Source organism: Melopsittacus undulatus, chromosome 16 (assembly GCF_012275295.1).
Source record: "Melopsittacus undulatus isolate bMelUnd1 chromosome 16, bMelUnd1.mat.Z, whole genome shotgun sequence".
Lineage (NCBI taxonomy): Eukaryota > Metazoa > Chordata > Aves > Psittaciformes > Psittaculidae > Melopsittacus > Melopsittacus undulatus.
Genome location: NC_047542.1, coordinates 5,631,707 through 5,650,107, shown reverse-complemented (window position 1 = coordinate 5,650,107; position 18,401 = coordinate 5,631,707). Strand labels below are relative to the sequence as shown.

General features: G+C 57.0%; 2 protein-coding genes across 4 annotated transcripts in view; one reads left to right on the top strand and one right to left on the bottom strand.

The window, feature by feature from the left end:
• Window positions 1–382: 382 nt before the first annotated feature.
• ALX3 (ALX homeobox 3) lies at window positions 383–5,961 on the bottom strand. Its single transcript, XM_034069885.1, has 4 exons — window positions 5,739–5,961; window positions 3,228–3,502; window positions 1,973–2,035; window positions 383–1,431 (listed from the first exon to the last, which is right to left on the bottom strand). The coding sequence occupies exons 1-4, from the start codon at window positions 5,959–5,961 to the stop codon at window positions 1,120–1,122; spliced, it is 873 nt and encodes a 290-aa protein (XP_033925776.1). The 3' UTR covers window positions 383–1,119.
• Window positions 4,633–18,401, top strand: part of SLC6A17 (solute carrier family 6 member 17) — a 43,475-nt gene continuing 29,706 nt past the window's right edge. The window contains exon 1 of one of the 3 annotated variants that reach the window (XM_034069691.1): window positions 4,633–5,160. The gene's annotated coding sequence lies outside the window, so the exon portion shown is untranslated. Of the gene's footprint in view, window positions 5,161–10,282; window positions 10,400–18,401 lie in introns of those variants that run through there. The other 2 variants (XM_031042888.2, XM_031042886.2) reach the window with 2 other exon arrangements.

Below are 18,401 nucleotides of genomic sequence, written 5' to 3'. Positions count from 1 at the left end.
AGCTCCAGTGGGTGGGATCTGGGGTGAGGCAGGAGGGAGCTGGGATGGTGCCTGCAGGCAGGGGAGGCTGGAGCAGCCTGGGGGATGCTCAGCCCTCATCCTGCCCATGCTCCCATGGGCTCTGACCCGGCAAACTCAGCCCTTAACAGGCATCAGAGAAGCCACATTGGGGGGCATTCCTTCAATGTGGGTGCCCCTGGGCGCTCAGGACCTGCTCCTGCTGTGGGAGCAGCCTGGAATGCTGTGGATGAGATGGGAGCATCCCACCTGGCTCCAAACCATTCCCAGCCCGTGCAGGCGGAGCCAGAGGGAACTTCCTGAACCCGTGTTTATTGTTCCTAATGGATAACAAACCCTCTGCAGAGGGAGGCAGCCAGGGGGGCACCCACTGTGCCTGTGCTGACTCTTGGAGCATTTGGGGCTCCCCCTTTAACCCAGCTGGGGCTGCCCTGTGGGGTTGGTGCCTCCCCGGGGGGGGGGGGGTCCATGGTGCCCCCAGCACCCCCGTTGTGCCCCATCTCACCTCATTGATCCGGGTGTCGGGGGCTTCATCTCACCCCATCCTGGTTTATGGCCCATCCCTGGGCTGGGGACCGCTCCGGGGGGATGTCCCTTGTCCCAGAGCTCATCCCATTCCAAGGGGAGCATAAGGGGCAGCCGATGGCTTGGGGGGGGGGGGGGAGCTTTGAGGACTCAATACCCCCCTGAGCCCCAGCATCGTGGGTTGGGGTCTTCCCACTATGGATGGACTGGGATGTGAAGAGCCCAGGTGCTGGTTGCACTGGGGAGGATGCAGTGGCCACATGGGCTGGGCAATGGGGGGCTACCCCCAAACCAACCCAGTGCTACCCCCTAGTATTTCCATCAAGTGCCATGGTCTGAAGGTGCTTGAGGGGGGGCTCAGGGCTCTTGGGAGCCACTTTTAGGGTCCCAAGCTCCAGCTGCAGCCCTATTGGGTTTGGGGGTGACCTTCATCCCCCCATCATCACCCAGGGGTATCCAACAGCGCGCTGCGATGCAGGAAAGCTCATGGAGATCAGGATGCATCCGGTAAGGGTGACCCCAACCAAACCCTGGTGCTGGGGGGGGGGGGGCAGCCGATCCATGGATCCCATGGGATCATGTAGCCCAGTTCAACAGGCTCCCAGTGGCCTCTTTGCTCTTCCCCCTCAGCGGCACCACTGGGGGGGCCTTGTAGCCGTGTTGGGGTGCGGGCTGGAAGGGGGGGGTGCCCAGGGCCGGGGGGGGCAGCCGGGGCAGGGGGTAGAGGCTGTTGATGCCGGGATGGGGGCCGGGAGGGGCAGGGATGCCCATGAAGCCGCTGATGTTCCCATTGGGATATGGGGACAGGCCTGGGGCTGGGATGCTCTCGGGGGGCAGGAGCCCTGGGGGGGTCCTGGGGCCGGAGCTGGACCAGGGGCTGGTCTGGAGCTGGAAGAGACCAAGGGAGAGAAGCCCAAATGAGGGGGGGGGACGACCCCGTTTCCCCATCCCCATCCGCACCCATTGGATCCCCTGCATCCGCAGGGATCTGTGAGGGATGCCTTTGCTCTGCCAGGATTGCCCCAAAGGGGTCGAATCCCGGTTGGAATCTTCCCTCCCTTCCCCATGCAGGGATTTCAGCATCGGGAAGTGCCTGGAGAGGAGATTTAAAGGATTTTTGTGGTTGGAAGGAGGGGGAAAAGGGAATTTAGCAGGAAAAGGGCAGGAAGTGTTGCTGGGTGGGTGTGGGAGAGCTAAAGGGGTTTGGGGAGGGGGGGACACCCCAAAACCTGCCCCAAACGGTGTGTTCCATGGGAAATGGAGGGGGATGTAAAGCAGCATTATCCCTAACGTGCCATGATGTGATGCTGCTTCCGTCCCCCTCCTTTTCCATCTGGGACCAGGCATTGGATGGAAGCACATGGAGAGAAGGGGCAAACTCCGGGATCCCTGCCTGGGATGGGTGAGGGGAGGCAGGAAGAGCTCTCACCTCCTGGGGTTTCCCATAACGTTCCCGTTTGCGCCACTTGGCTCTTCGGTTCTGGAACCAGACCTGGGGATGGAGGAGGCTGATGAGCTCCGTGCTCATCTTCCCGGCTGGAAAAGAGCCCATATCCCAGTATCCCAGTGCATTGGAGGTGAATGGGGGGAGCTGCCCTTCGCACAGCCCTGCTTGAGCTCACCAGCCATATAGCTGTATATGTCTGCTATATGGATGTGGCCATATAAGATATGGCTATATCCATATAATATGTGGATAATGGCTTTTATCCCTCTTGGAAAACAAGTGTTCCTGCTCCATGGATGATGCTTCTCTCTTATTTGTCTTCCTGGGCCCTCGTTACCCAGGTTTAGATACAGGATGAAGCTCTTGGGGTCCTGTGTGGTCACTGTGATCTGCATGTGTGTCCCCCTGTGCTGCTGGATGGGGCTGGGAACTGGCGCTGGATACAGGACTGGGATACAGGACTGGGATACAGGACTGGGATACAGGACTGGGATACAGGATTGGGATACAGGACTGGGATAAGGATTGGGATGCAGGATTGGGATGCAGGCTGGGATACAGGACTGGGATGCAGGACTGGGATGCAGGACTGGGATGCAGGACTGGGATGCAGCACTGGGATGCAGGACTGGGATGCAGCACTGGGATACAGGACTGGGATGCAGGACTGGGATGCAGGACTGGGATACAGGACTGGGATGCAGGACCGGGATGCAGGCTGGGATGCAGGACCGGGATGTTTGCCGCAGCACTCTCATGGTTCCAGGTAATTGCATCTAAATCCATCCCAAACCAGGGCTCGGAGTCCGTGCCGGGTGCCTTGTCTGCAGCACCCAATGGGTGCTCCCTGCTCACCCCATGTCCCATCTGCCTTCCCCTTCCTCCCTGCCGGGTGCCCCCTCCAGCTGCCTCTTCCCACTGGGAGCCTCAAACCACATGGAGATGCCTCTGGATGGAGCTCACTGGTTTGGTGCCGGGTGGGGAGGGAGGTCCTCATCCTGCCCCACATCCCGGGATGTGCTGAGCGGCTCCATCCCTGGGGCTGAGGTGGGAAAGGGGCTGGGATTGAGGGATGCACAGGCTGGGATCACATTAGGGCATGGGGGGCGGGGGTCCCACATTCCCATCCTTCAGGTGCTGCAGAGAGGGGACATGGAGGGAGCTTGGATGAGCTGGGATCCAGCATCATCCTCCTGGGACCACATCCGCTCCCATCCCTATGGACACACACAGGTACCTGCACCCTGGCTTCGGTCAGCTCCGTCTGCAGCGCCAGCTGCTCCCGGGCACAGACATCGGGATAATGTGTCCTCTGGAAAACCTTCTCCAGCTCCTCCAGTTGGAATGCGCTGAACGTGGTTCGGTTCCGGCGCTTCTTGCCCTTGCCCATGGGCTCGGGGAGGGGGGGCACCCGGTGCAGGCTGCCCAGGGGGGGTCCCATAGCGCACCCCAGCTCCCCCGGGCAGGGCGCGGGCATCGCCTGGTACCCAGCCCTGCATCCCTTCTCGCTGCCTGCAGGGACGGGCACAGGAGGGAGGTCAATGGTGGTGATGGAGCCAAGGCAGCCCCAGCCCTCCCCTCCTGCCCCTCTATGGTCCCTATCACCCATGGGATGTGGTCCCAGGGGCTCAGGACAGGCACAATCCCTGCTCATGGGGGGAGCTGTGGGCAGGTAAGGGGGTGAGGGGGGATCTGATGTGGGACCCTCTTGGATGCTGCTCTTAAGCTCTGGGTGAATGGGGGGGGCGGGCAGAGGATGGGAGCACAGGGTCCTTTACTCAGCCCTTCCCACCCTGCTCCATTCCAGCACTGATGCTGATGCTGGGACAGATCCAGACCTCCCCATCCCTGGGCTCTATCCCATGGAGCAGCTCCTGCTCTGGCATTTCCCTACAGCTGAAACTTGGGAAAGCATCAGGAAAGGAATAACCCCTCCCGAGCCCCCCCCGCAGAGCTGGAGCAGATCTGGGGGGTCCCTCCTGCCCCTCACTGCTGCTGCAGCTCAGGGGTGACCAATGAAGTGGCTTCAAGGGGATAAATCCCTGGCACATAGGAAGAGGTCCCCATGTGGGGCCATAGGGATGCACACGGGTACCACAGCCAATGCTGGGCCCCAGGGAGAGGAACCAGTGGGGGGGGACTTAGGAGATGGGGGGGGATGATTTGGGGTCCCCCAGCACTGAGGGGGTCACCCGGAAAGGGGACAAGGTGACAATACTGGGGTCACCCTGGTCTCACCCCCCAGCACCAGACTTGGGCATGGGGAGACCCTCTGGCTCCTTCGAGGGGCAGGATCGGGCCCACGGCAGGGGCTGGGGCCAGGGAGGGGGGAAATCGGCTCCTTTGGGATGGATCCTTGACCACCGCATCCTAATGGAGCAGGGAATGGGGTCCCCATCCCTATGGACCCACCCAGGGCTCCAGCCCCTGCTGAGGCCTTTTCCGGACTTTTGGTTTTGATTTTTGGCTGTTTCCTAATGAAGGCGATTTGGGGGTTCCGGAAGCAGCGAGAGACCAGCCCCAGCTGCTTCGGATTAGTGGGAATGGTTCTTTGGGGGAATTCTGGCAGTGGGAATTGCTCCACATCCCGTCGGTACCGACCTGCCCAGTGCCCGGTAGTGGGTGACGGCGAAGGGATGAGGCCAGATCCCTGTTTCCTGCCCGCTTTGTGCTGTGTAGGGCTGGGCCGAGGGCTCTGGGGATACAGCCCAAGTCCCAAAGGAGCCGAATGAAGGGAAAACCCCCAAATAGGACTAAAACCTGGCAAAACGGGACCGAAATCAAGCTAATCCGGCTGCACGAGGCTTCGGGTTTGGGATTCTCCCTGTTTTCCAAGGCAATTCCTGAGCATTGGAGACAAATAAGTGGCCCAAAAGAAGGAGAAGGCAGGAAGGGAGCAGGATGCGGGCGCGTAGCTAAATAAACACAGCGGCGCAGGGGGACAAAGAGGATGGGGAAAGGGAATATAATGTGGAATAAGGCTATTTCCACCCCAAAAGATTCAGCAGCTGTGGGGATCTCGCAGCTGGAAAACAGCTGTCCCGTTCCTGGGGGAGAGGAGACCTCAAAGGGATCACTGGTGACGGGATGGGCATGAAAAGGCTCCCAGGACACGGCAGTAACCAGCGACAGGTCCCCCCTGGACCCAGCAGCATCCCCATCGGGAGCAGGTAAGTGCGGCCGAAGGCACCGGCCCCGGTGCTCCCGGTACCCCCGGGGTGGTTTCAAGGGGGCTTTGCTGGGCCCCGTTCCCGTTACCACCGCACGGCTGCTGTGGTGTTCCCTTAACGGGGGGTGAAGGAGCCGTGGACCGGGGACCCCCGACGGGCCCGGCCGGACGGGAATGCGAAGGAGCAGCGGGCGCTGTTCGGCCGTTGGGAACAACGGGAGAGCCCCGGGGAGAGCCTCATCCCACCGGGATCGGGAGCCGGAGCCTCGAGTCCTTCCCAGCCTCCCCCGAGGGTCCCGGCCTCGGGACCGGGGTCTCCCCCACAGCCTCTTTCCCCCCCTGGGCCCTGCTCGGTGGGGACGGTCCCGGAGCCCCCATCGCGGCCCTGCCGCTGCTGTCGGGGGCTGCCATCCGCGGCTCGACGGGGCCGCATCGCGACAGGAAGGGCTCAGGGCTGCGGGGCCTGGATAGGGGCATAGAGGGGGGGGAAGAGAAGCAGAAGGGGCCGAGGAAGAGGTCGGTGGCCCCGGGGTCCCCCCGTGCATCCCCCCCCCCTCCCCCCGCCGCTCGCCCCGGTACCTGCAGCCCCGGCCGGGTAAAGCGGCTTCCCATTGACGGCCATGGAGAGGGGGCCCGTGCTGGAGACCCCCCGGTACCGGGGGTCCTGCGGGCACCGGGACGGGCGGGGGCCGAGCGGCGGCGGCCGCCGGACGGGACCGAAGGGGAAGGGAGCCCGGGGCAGCCCCGGGGGGGGCCCTGCCCGGCGAGGGGGGGGGAAGGCCGGACCCGTCGGTGCCTCCATGGCGCAGGTTGGAGGGACCGGGGGGGGGCGGCAGGAGGGGAACGGGTTTTGTGCGGGGGCCCTGGGAGGAGGAGGAGGAGGAGGAAGGGGGGGGGGGGGGCGGTGATGGGAAGGGAGGGATCGTTGAGCCCCCCCCCATGCACACCCCCCCAAACCCGCTTCCCCACCAGTCACGTGCGTCCGAATCCCAAATCCCACCCCCCAGTTGCCCCCAGCTCCTTCCTCTGGGGGGTCCGAGCCCCCATAGAGGGGCTGTGGGGGGAGCCCCCTCCTCCCTTCCCAGCGCTCCCAGTGTCTCCCAGCTACAGGAAATGCCCAAGGCCTTTCCTTCACTGAGAGCCTGATCCCAGCGGCTCCGAGCAGCCCAAATCCCAGTCCCGAGAGCAGCTCCCATGTTTCAGTCACCCTCTGGGATTTTCCCCTTCCCAAGTTTTCCCGACCCCATTTGTAGCCTCTTCCTCCTGCCAAGGCCCCGTTGAGGCCTGGGCAGGTCAGTTCAGGAATGACCATTACCTTGGGACATGGGATCTGGGATCCTTCGGAGCCAGGGCTGGGCTCTGTTGGTTGGGTTCTGGTTGCTCTCAGCACCACGGAGCTCCTATCCTGCTCCCTCTGTATTCCTGCTGCTGGGTCCCCACATTCCCTTTTGCAGTGGGGACTGGAGATGGGATGAAGGGATCGGAGCTGCCTGGATCTTTCTTCCCTCTTTAGCCTCCTTCTTTGCTCCTCCGCATCCATCGACCCCAGAGCTGCTTTGGCTGCTCCTGGAATGGGCATTCTCCCGATGGATGCACAGCTTTGGGGGTGTTCGTGTGCCAAATGCGGCAGGTTTGGGAATTCCAAGGCTTGGTGGGATTGAACAGGCTTGGAGCAAGGCGCTGTTGTTACCTGGGCTGTGCGGTGCCGGTTTCCACCTCCGGTTGTTGTTTTCCCCATTGTGGCTTTTAACTTCCAACCCATTCCTGGGCATCCCTCCTATTCCTAGAGGGAAACAGCCTTCAGGGCTGCAGGGGGGAGCTCTGAGGAAGAGGCGGAGAAGGAGCCAGCAGCTTGCAGGCAGGTGATGAACAGCAGAACAACGGGATAACCCTGACCATTAAACCCGTTTTGCAGTGGGATACTGCTTGTTTTGGCCGTGTTTTGGTACTCCAGGCATGGAGCAAACCTGGAATCACAAGACAGGCTTGTTCCAAAGAGCTTATGGGGAATGTATAACCTAATCCCGATGTCTTGGCTGCAGTTGTGATGTGGTTGCAGTGAAAGCCCCGGTTCTTGCAGGAGCATTAAGCTTGTGGGGTGTAAATCCCAGCTGGATTTTCCAGCTCCTGGTCTAGGAAAAGGTGTTGGCAAGAGGAATAGCAGTTGGGATGCGCTCCTGGGATCAGACTTATGGAGGGGCTGGCTCTGGGATGTGGGGCTCTGAGCTTGCGGTGCCCCCTCCTCGCCCATCCTTGGGATGAATGGTTCCCTCTGCATCCCGCAGCATTCCCGACACCTTCCCTGGGCAGCAGCTGGAGCCTGTTCCCTGTTCACAGCTGGCTGTGTGCTGTTAATTGTGGCTAACAGGGGCTGGGAGTCCTGTGGCTTGCAGCAGGTCATTCCACATCATCAAAGAGCAGGATTCCTGGTAAGGTTTCCATGTCCGTCTCCTGCTTTACTGCTGCCATTAAGGGGTTTTAATAGCCGAGGGGGACGGGTTTGGAATGTGCTGCTTTTCCAGGCCGGAGCCATCCCTAGGACCCTCCCGGGCAGGTGGAAGAGAGCTTGGGAAGGTGGGAATGGGGTTTGGGAGCCCTTGGGGGGGGGGCTCCATGTGGAGCTGCCAGTTGGTCCCGGTTGGAGCAGGGATGAGGACAGGGATTCAGGGGGAATCCTGAACCTGCCACCAAATGCAGTGGGAGGACTCCAATGGGATGCTCTGTGGGCACTCATCTCTCTTTGGTTTCCCTCTTCCTTGCTGGAAAGAGGAACTGCTCCCTCACCCTCTTTGCATCCCATTGGATTTTCCAACCACCTCCAATGATCCCAGAGCTGCTTCTCTTCCCTTGGGATCATGAGAGCTCAGCAGGAGGGTTTGTGTAGCTCTGTGGTTTGTATGGACATCCCTGCACAGGCTTTGCAGGTATCTAGAGCCTTGGGAATGCTGGTGGGGCCAGGAGCAACACCTAATGCATGGGAATGGGAATGGGCTTCCTCTTCTTCAAGGACAAGGTCAAATAGGGGAGATGAGGACCCCCAGTGTCTGCTCTCCTGCTTGTGTCCCCTCCTCCAGGTCCTGCCTCCCATGGTGAGGACCTTCTGAGCCCAAGGGGAGACCCATCCCTGACTGGTCTACACCCTGGTTGGGTGCCAGCATGGTCCAGTTTATCTCAGGCACATCCCTGCATCCCACAGGGACACTGATCTCAGCAGCAAAGGGAATCTGTGCCCTCGCTTACAGTTGCTTTGTATTGCTGCAGAGCTCTCCGGGCTCAATCCCTTTCCCATCTGCACATCCTTGTCTCCTTCCCAACATCCCAGACAATCCTCCCATTCCTAACATCTGATTCACTGTAAAGCTCCATCCCAGCTACGGTTTGATCTCGCTTAGGAATGTGCACATCGATGGCAGGGAAAATGACTGCATTGATCCCTGTGGGGAAACCTCCTTTGCTGATCACAACCAGAGCCCCAATGGGGTCAGGTTTGTTCTTTAAGGAGGCAGAAAACAGCCTCACAAATCACAGCCACAAACGCTCCCCCAGTGTCATAAAGATGCATAAAAGGCACACGGGTGCTTCATGTGTTTGCACATGTGTTTATAGACACACGTATATTTACATCTATAGACATGCATATTTATATATATACACACTCATCCTTTTATATATACGTGCATCTTTACATATAGACACACATTTGTATGCACATAGAATAGTTAGGGTTGGAAAGGGCCTTAAGATCATCCAGTTCCAACCCTATATACACACACACATTATATGCACATACACATTTATATGCACATGAGCATTTACATGCACATACACATTTATAGACATATTTATATACACATTTATATGCACAACCATATTGATATGTGCATTTACAGCCACCCAGCCAGATCCACTGACAAATCAAGCCCATGCAGTCGTACATGGTGATCCTGCACACAAACACAGTGTGTTCCTGCATTCCTGCCTCTTTCTACCACGTGGACACAAAAACCATGTCGCTTTGTGTCTCCATTGCATCGGGAGGGAGTGGGAATGGCATAAAAGACCTCAATGGCTATACAATGATATTCCAATGGGATTGCGTGTACATCCCGAGCTGCTGACTGCGTTAGAGCCCTGCGGATGTAGCGAGGGGGGACAATCGGCTCTAAAAGGGCTGACGTGAGGGGGATTTTCCTGGGGAAAAGAGTGAATCTGTTGGAATTCCAGGTTTTTGGGGGGTTGTTTTGAGCGTTATTGAGCCCGTTGTGCTCCGGGTGCTGTTTTCCAGAGCAGCATTCCCTGTCGGAGCGTGTTGTAAAGCACTGGTAGCGAGACCAAGTGAGGAAAGCAAACCCGCGAACACACAGTGTGGGATTAAAGCTGAGCCCGTTGCTTTGTTTTCCTTTGCATTTCATGGAGTGAGATGAAGGGAAGGAAAATTCCCAATAAATCCAAGTGATTTGGGCTGGATTCAACCCAACATAAAACCTCATATTATTTTGCAGCCGTTGAATAAATCCCCCAAGCGTTTGTAAGGAATAAATCAGCTGAATTCCCTCAGGCTGCTTTAAACAAGGATCCGGCCCCGTCCTTGCAGTTGGGAACATGGGATGGATTTCTCCCATCGCTTCATTTAGTCTTTATAAAGGGCTTTTTCCAATGGGAAACAGAGGGGATGGAGGGATGGATCCTTTCTCCCAGTGATTCTGATGCTGTTCCGAGCAGCCGATAGGATTTGTGCTAAATCCATGTGTGGGATTTTCAGGCTGCTTTGGAAAGTACTTCAGGATGCCAAGTTCAGGCTTGTTTTTCCTTCCATCTGCTCCAAATATATATATATAATATATATGTATGTGTATATATATATATACATACATAAAAAGGGATGAAATGAAGCCTGGAAGTGGCAGAGGCTGGGATTTTGGGGAGATGTGTGTTTATGGCATGAATCCCACTAAAATACATGGAGCTGGGAGCCGAACGGGTCTTTGACTCCTAACAATCTGATAGCAATTGCAAAATGAGGAATACATCAAGGGATTAAAGGGAATTCCTGATCTGCTCTGCCAGGAAGCTGTAGGACCCAAGTCAATTGGATTTCCTTTTAGAGCAATGCCGTTACGTGGCATAAATCTAACAGCACGGAATAAATGGATTCCCTTTGGATTTCATATGCACAGAGCCAGGAGCAGGATCCGGCCCCTGAATTAACAGAGCAGCTGGATAAATGGGTGTAAACCGGAGTAAGTTGGTGCACGTTAATGCTGCCTGTGGGATGTATGGGTCTGCTGCCCTTGGGGGTTTATTCCCTGTGATCCTGGGCTGAGTTTGGGCTTTGTATGGAAAATGGCTGGAAAATGGTGAAAATGGGGGAGAAAAGGAGAAAAGGAGGGGATGTGGGGAATGTTCTTGGGGTGCTGGGCAGGGGGTTAAGCCCATCTCCTGTCTGCAGTGAAGGGGATGTGGGGAATGTTCTTGGGGTGCTGGGCAGGGGGTTAACCCCATCTCCTGCCTGCAGCGAAGGATCAGGAATAGACCTAAGCCTTTCCAGGAAGGAGCTTGTAAAAGCAAACACGTTTGGCTCCAGCTTTCCCTGCTTGTTTGGGATCAGGGAAGCAGGTCCCTGTGCCATGCTGGGGTCTCGGCACCCCCAGTTCCCTCCCAGCCATCATGGGGGAGCAGGACCTGCATCGTGCCCTGGGATACCCCCCTCCTTGGGGCTCCTTTTGTGCCTCCAACTGGGACTTGGCCATCCTGTATTACCCCAGTGAGGGCCCTGCTCCATTGAGGAAAACCCCAAGCCCCTCCATTGGGATCTGGGAGCAGCACAAGGAGCTGAACAAAGCTCTTCCCCTCCCCAAGGGACTGATGGATTTATTCACCTCATTCCCTAATGAGCCACTTCCAGATCCCAGTAAATTATACACACTGGGACAGATGAAGTCTTGCTCCATAAATCAGATGTGAGGCTTGACAAGTGCTGCCTGCATCATTATCCTGGTGAGCTCCGGAGATCCCAGGTTCCGCTGCCTCCTTTGCAAACCCCAATAAATCTGGGAGTAATCATTCCTGACAGAGAGCCGAGAAAACAGCACCAGAAAACACTTTGTTCCCTTAAAAAGTAAGTGGGAAATTTATAGCAGGGAAAGCAAGTTTTCAATGGAGAATCCATAGCAGACAGTGATGGAAGGAGCTCCGTGAGCCGGAGGGATGGCATCACCTTGTGCTCATTGGGATAAATGTGTAGCGGCCCTTAAAAATTAGGGAATATTTTGTTATGGAAGCAGGAAAAGTGGGAAATGAGGGAATGTTGTTTTATGGAAGTGGGAAGAGTGAAACAAGGGGAAAACAGTAAAGCCAAGTGTCTCCAAGCGTGCCCCTAAAGAGCAGTGGAGCCAGTGTGCAGGAACCCGCTGCCTTCTGGTTTGTGTTTAGCCTTTTCCCATTGAAAGCTCCTCTTTCCTTAAGGAAAGAATCAATGTTATGAACTGGCCGACACCTGAAAGTAATTGGGATTTTTTGGTGGCTGGAGAGGGGGGAAGGAGCCGTCCCTGGGGCTCTGCAGGGAGGAGACCTGCGTGTTCTCACTGCTGGTGTTCTTGTACCACATTCACGCATCCACCCATCCCTCTGTCCATCCATCCGTTTGTCCATCCATCCATCCATTAAATTTCCATCCATCCATCCAACCAACCACCATCCATCCAAGTGGCCGTGGTACAGGAGCTCACAGGTGTTTCAGGCTGTGTTTGGTGCTGGGTGCGTTCCTCCCCTCCTGGTCCCATCAAGGAGACAATGGCAGGGGTCAAAGTCCTTCCCTTTCGGATGGGGAAACTGAGGCACGTGGCATTGACACTGGTGTTAAGGGTTGCAATCCACCCCTCTCAGCTCTTCCTTGGGTGGTTTATTGGTGGCTTGGTGATGCTTTGGCTGTCTTTTGGTGTTGTTTCCCCTCCTTACCTTGTCCTTGCCCAGGGGTTCTTGTGTGATCCCTGCTCCTGTCAGCATCAATGAAAGGTGACAACACCGAGAGCGCAGGGGGGTTGTGTGAAAACCAGATGGGCTGTCAAAGGTTCTTCCTTCCCATCACTTCACTGGGAAGCAAATCCAGCCTGACTGGGTAGGCTGGTTTAAGGTGAGGACCAGCTCGTGCAGGGAGAGGGAAGGAGCTGGGAAAGGGGAGATCAGAATGCACTGGTTGGATGGGCACCATGGTGTTATAGTCTGGGATGGATGGATGGAGGGATGGAGGGATGGAAAGATGGAGGGATGGAGAGAGGGATGGATGGACAGACAGACGGAAGGATGGATGGAAGGATGGAGGGAAGGATGGAAGGAGGAATGGATGTATTTTGTGCCCAGCCACTACTGTGTTTCTGCAGAGCCTGGATGGGTCCCAGCACCCAAACCCAACATGAGGTCCTCATCCATGTCAACAGCATGAGCCAAACCCAGCAGTGCTGGGAGGGACATGCAGCAGATCCAGAGAGCTGAGTGGCCACCAGTGGGGCTGACCCCATTGTTGCAGTGGCCAAATCCACTTTGGGCAGTGGTAAACCCCAAACCATCATGTCCCACTGCCTTTAGCTCTGCAGGAGATGGGACCATGGGGCAGCCTTCACCTCCATGGCCTTGCTGTAGGTCTGGAGATAGGGCACAATTCCCGTCTCCTGGGTTTCTTCCCACCTTTTGCCATCAGCACCTCATCTCCGGTGCCTGGTGCTGTGTCCCCACCATGACCTCCCCTACCCGACCTAGAAGGCCAAAGGTTTCCTCTTTGCTCAGCCATTGCTGATAAGGAGAACCAGAAACAGCTTTGACCTCTCTCAAAGGTCCCTTGATAGGAAACAAAATCCTTGCCATTGACCTTTTAAGCAATTTCAGCCCTCAAAAAGCCTCATTCACCCCAAAACAGCTGAGCTGATGAGCACCGTTTGGTCTTAGCCCTGCTGAGGAGCAGGGGCAGCACACACAGGAGGTGTCTTGGGTTGCTCCATGGCTCATCTGCTCTCTCCTTCCCTTATGGCTGCTGCAGTGGAAGCCAGGGATGGGGTGCAAAGGCTTTGGCACCTCCTTTCGTTGCCTCTTCAAGTGACAGACCCTGATTTAGGTCTGCAGGCCCCAGGAGGAGCAGGGCAGAGGGGAAGGGATGGGGCAGGTTTGCACACCATGGGCTGCGATAATGGATGTGCCTATGGAAGCAAGTGTCCATCCTTGCTGGTTTTCCCTATGGATCACTGCTATTCCAGGCAGGTGATGGCTGGAGCTGTTGGAGCTCATGGATTGCTTTGAGCACGTTAACTGGAGCAAGGGAAACAGCAGGAGCTGGGGCTGCTTTGCCAAGGGGAGCAGGCAGAATTCCCATGGTTTGGTGGATATCCCGAGCCTGGTAACAGGGTTAAGGCTCTTGGGAGCATGGTCCCCTCCCTGCAGTGGGGATGTGGGCTGCATCTGGCTGCAAGGGAGCCCATAGGGGAGACAGGAGCAGTGTGCAGTGATACCCACAGATACAGCCCTGCTTGAGCCTCCCCACACTGGGTTTTCTCCCTGCATTGGGTGTCCAACAAGGGCAGCTCCATGGCATGAACCCTGGGGCTGTCGCAGGTGATGGGGAGCTGAGCATCCCACAGAATCAGGCCCTAAACACCAGCAGGCATCCTCTGATGTTAACCCTCCCTTTTCCCAGCTGCTGCTTAATCCCATTAATGGGATCTGAGCAGGTTCAAAGCCTTCTGAGCAGCAGGGGGGGAAGCTCAGTGCAATAAGTGGAGGCGACCTCTGCCAAGCTGGAGTAAAAGATGTTTTCCTCCTGCTTCCCAAACAGCCCACAGCATTTTCCCATTAAACCTCTGTACCCAGAGTAGTTGGGAAGGGAGAAACAGGCAGGATCAGCCTTTCCTGCATGGAGAGGGGCAAAAGGGGCTGTTGCCTCCTAGAGGCATTTGCATCTGATCCCGTGGTCTAAGGATGAGAGGATGCTCCAAGGGGGATCATCCAGAGAAATGAGATCACAGGGTGTGAAGCCTATAGGAAAGTCATCAAATCCAGGTAATTTAGGGGAAATGGGGTGTTTTGGGGGGTGGAGTGAAGGGAAAAAGGATAATAGGGTCTGAGCACCACATTCCATGGGCAGAATGGGCCATTCTGGGGGAAAAGTGGTGATTTGTGATGATCTTTCATGATGCTGCTTCTTCAGAGCATCCCTGATGGGGGTTCCTCAGCCCGGCTGGGCTCTGCATTGCCCCATAGGCTGGAGTGAGGAGCTGGAGATGGAACCCATGTGGCAGAGGGAGCCAGGGATGTGCTGGGCACTTGGGAGGGACCCAGGTTTCTGGGTGCTGGGGTCTTGGGGCAGCCTGTGCTGTTGGGGGGGCCCTTTGTGGTAGTTTCATTGGGACTGAAGTTCTTGGAGCACAGAGATGCTCACACAGGCCAAAAGTTAGCAGCTTGAGTGACCATCACATTTGGGTCTAAAGCTGTTGATTTGGCTAATATGGATCCATCCCAGTGTTATTACCCCATTACACCCAGCACACAGTTCCCCATGAGCAGGATGTGACCTGCACCAGCAGCTCCTTCTCTGTCTGTGCCTCCATCCTTCCTTGAGTTTTTCCTCCCTTCTGCCATAGCAGCCTGTAGAAGAGGAGGAAGAGGAGGAGGAGGAGGGCTCCCTGCCATGCCAGCTCACGTTTCCCACTACCCTATTGCATGTGTTCACCCCAGGACCTGTGTGGTGATGCAAGAAGGCAGGAGATAAGAAGCAATGGGCTTTCCTCCCATCCCCATTTCTGGGGCAGGAGCAGGACCTGACCCGCACCAGGAGCTGCCCTTTGCCCCCCTCCTTCCTTCCCAACAGCATCCCTGTCTGTGCCTCCATCCTTCCCTGCTCCTGCCCTTTCCTCCAGCCCCACTGCTGCCAGGACACTGCTCGGGGCAGAGGAAGCAGGGTCCTGACCCTGCCGCTGGGCACACATGGGACCCACCTCGTCCCCAGGATGGGGTTTAATGGATCCCACCTGGCTCCCAGGCACAAGGGGGAAGAGGATCCAAGACCTTCAGTGGGGCACGGGGCTTCCCCAGGCGCTGACCCCCCCTCCCCTGCCGCATGGCTCAGCCCGGAGCCGGAGCAGCGCTCCCTGTGCCCCTGCTCCCTATGGAGGGGATGCTCTGCTCCCTATGGAGGGGATCCCTCGATCCCAATGGGACCTGCTGTGAGAACCCCTCTTCCCATGGGGAGCCCCCATCCAAGCAGCTGCATTTGGGATGATGTTTTCCCCAAGGCTCCTGCTGGCTCCTCAGGAATGTTGCGGGCACCTGGAGGCAGAGCCCCTGTTTGTTGGTTTAATGGGGAGCAGACGGCTCTGCTGTGCCTCTGCATGGGCTGGGAGGGAGGAGAAGCAGGAGGATCCTGGTGGAGGGGCTCCTGGGGACAGGCCATTGGGGTTCCTTCTCTTGGAGGCTCCCTGCAAACTTCCCTCTTGCCTTCTTCTGCCATAGCAGCCTGTGGAAGAGGAGGATGAGGATGAGGAGGGCTCCCTGCCTCTCTGGCTCCTGTTTTCCCACTACCCTATTGCATGTGTTCACCCCGGGCCCTATGTGGTGATGCAAGGAGGTGAGGAGCAATCCCCAGGGTCTATCCCAAATGCCCCCCCATTTGTTTCACCCTGCCCATAGGATGGGTGCCCCTGAAGGGACCTGGGCTCTGTGTCTATCCCAGCAGCAGCCAGTCTGGAGGCATCGAACCCCATCCTGGCTCCCAGGGCCTCCCATCAGCCCCAATTTCCTGCAGCCCTGGTGATAAGAGGCTGATCCTCAGCCATGGAAACCCAATGCTCGGGTGTCAGGGAACACAGGTCCTGGGGGCTGAGAATGAGCAGATCCTGCTGCTTTCCCTGCTGCTGGCTGCAAGGCAATGAACCCCTGTGGAGGATGGATGGATGTGGGCTTAGTGCTGCTCTCCGGTGTTGTGGCTGGACTGCATCACCCTGCCCTATGTCAGCAGCACAACTGCACCTGCCCCATAGCTGGGTGCTCAGCCTGGGTTGATGCCATCCCTCTCCTTTAGGCTTTGCTGTGGTTGCTGCAGTCCCATCTGCTCCCTGGTGAGGTTGGAGTCCGGGGCTGCAGTCAAGGCCCCATTTGTTTTCCCAGAGCTCTTCCCCTTGTTTGGGGTTAATGCCCAAACCCAGGGAACGAACCCTAAAATCTCTCCCCAAGGAGCCCACGTGTGCTGAGGGGTTTGCACCTCGATGCTCTCAGCACAGGGTGGACAGAGGAGCTGAGTAATTCTGCCTTATTTATTCCCATCCTTTCTCAGCTCGGTTCAGGAGGGGTCCATTCCCTGACCTCACCCCCATCCCTGCATCCTGGTGCCTCCATCTCTGCTCTGCCGGCTCTAGGAGCTTTGTCCTCCCAGCTAGTCTTGAATTTGAGGTGAATTCCTCCCTTTCCAGATATTCCTGTGCATTTTCACTGCGTGTTTCTGCTGGAGTTGCCTGTCCCAGACCCAACCACCTTAAAGAGAGACCACCTCCAATTCCCAACCAGGAATCGATTCAGCTCTGGGGCTGCCCTATCCCAGATGCTGATCCTGGAGGGCAAAAGGAAGGTGGGATGCTGAGGCAGAAAACCCAGACCCCCCCAAAAGTGCTCTCTGCTGATGGGGAATCCTGCTTGAAGGGCTGTGAATCCAGAGCTGATGCACACACTGGTTCATCAGAGCTGCTCTCTGCATTGGTTTGTAGCCATGTGCCAGCTGCTGCAGCGATTGAGCTAACCTGATTTTCATAGGGGTTCCTCATTTGGGAGGCCTGGAATCGGCTGCTCTGCTGCCAGGCCGGTCAGGCAGTTTAATTCCTCGAGGCTGGTTGATCCCATGGGGTCGTGCATGGGTTAAAGAGGTTGGGTTTACCCTACAGAGATGGTAGCTCGGGATAGAGCTCCCACTTTTGTCTTGCTTCCCCTGTTGTAGCTTGTCTATGAGGGGGTCCTGGTGCTTGGTCCTGTCCTGTTGCTCTGGGGGCTCAAGGGTTTGTTTGCAGCAGGGAATTCGGGATGTGCAACGTCCCTTTGCCTGGGTTAGGAACGTGGGGAGCCCACGTGAATCCAGCCCCGGAGCCGCTGCAGGAATCCCTGCAAAGCAGCCAAAATCCTCGTTTTTCCACCCAAATAAAGCCGGAGCCAGCACATGCGCTGGATCCCGGGCAGCGCCGGCGCCTCGCAGCTGGCGTTTGCCAAGCTCCCATCTGCGATCCCTTCGGACCAGCGCTGGGGTAACTGGGGCTCCGGGCACCGCATCCGGAGGGGATGGAGAGGCTCCACTGCCACCTAGTGACAAGGGGAGCCCGGAGAGGGGAGGTCGGTGGGGCCCAGGAGCTGTGTCACAAACCGGGCTCTAAACCCTGCCTTTCCCTAAAGGAGCTGATGGGAACAAGGTGCCTCTTGATACCGAGCACCTTGGATGTGCCACGGCCTCCTGGAGCATCCCTCTGCTTCCTCCTCCCTCCCGTCCCTCATCCATGCAGTGAAGCTGTTTGGTGTCTGCATCACTCACATGCTGCAGCCTCAGGCTGTTAGCACTGCCTGGCCATGCAGTTTATCCTGCTGCTCTGCTGCTGATGGGGGATTATAAAGCAGGGAAACACTGCAAACCCCAGCCCTGTGCTGGGGGCAAAGGAAGAAACAGGGCAGAGGAGCCGTGTGTGTGAACAGCATCAACCCACCTCAATCCTACAGGGCTCAGTGGCTGTTTAGCTCCATCATTCATCCTTCTAATGAGCCCGTAGTGGCTCTTAGCGTACACGTGTGTGTAAAGCGGTGAGTGAAGCTGCTGTGTCATTCCCATTCCCTGCTTTTGGAAGGTGATTTCCCTCCCAGAACTGTTTCCCCAAACACATCACGCTCCTCAGGCTGCCACCTGAAATCATTGCAGGGTTGTGCTGTAGTTACCTTTGCTTACGGTAATGGTGTCATTGGGTGAGGCAATTACCTGGGAATGAGATGGGAAGAGGGGATGGATCCTGCTCCCAGCGCAGCTGCTCATGGGGGAAACCAGCAGGAGGGTCTCTGCCCTGTGTGTTTGCTCACATCCTGCTCATGCAGCAGATGAAGATGCCCCTTCCCAAGCACAGACTCATTCGTTTTGGAAGGGACCTCAAAGCTCCTCCAGCCCCAACCCCTGCCACGGGCAGGGACCCCTTCCACTGGAGCAGCTGCTCCAAGCCCCTGTGTCCAACCAGCTCAGGC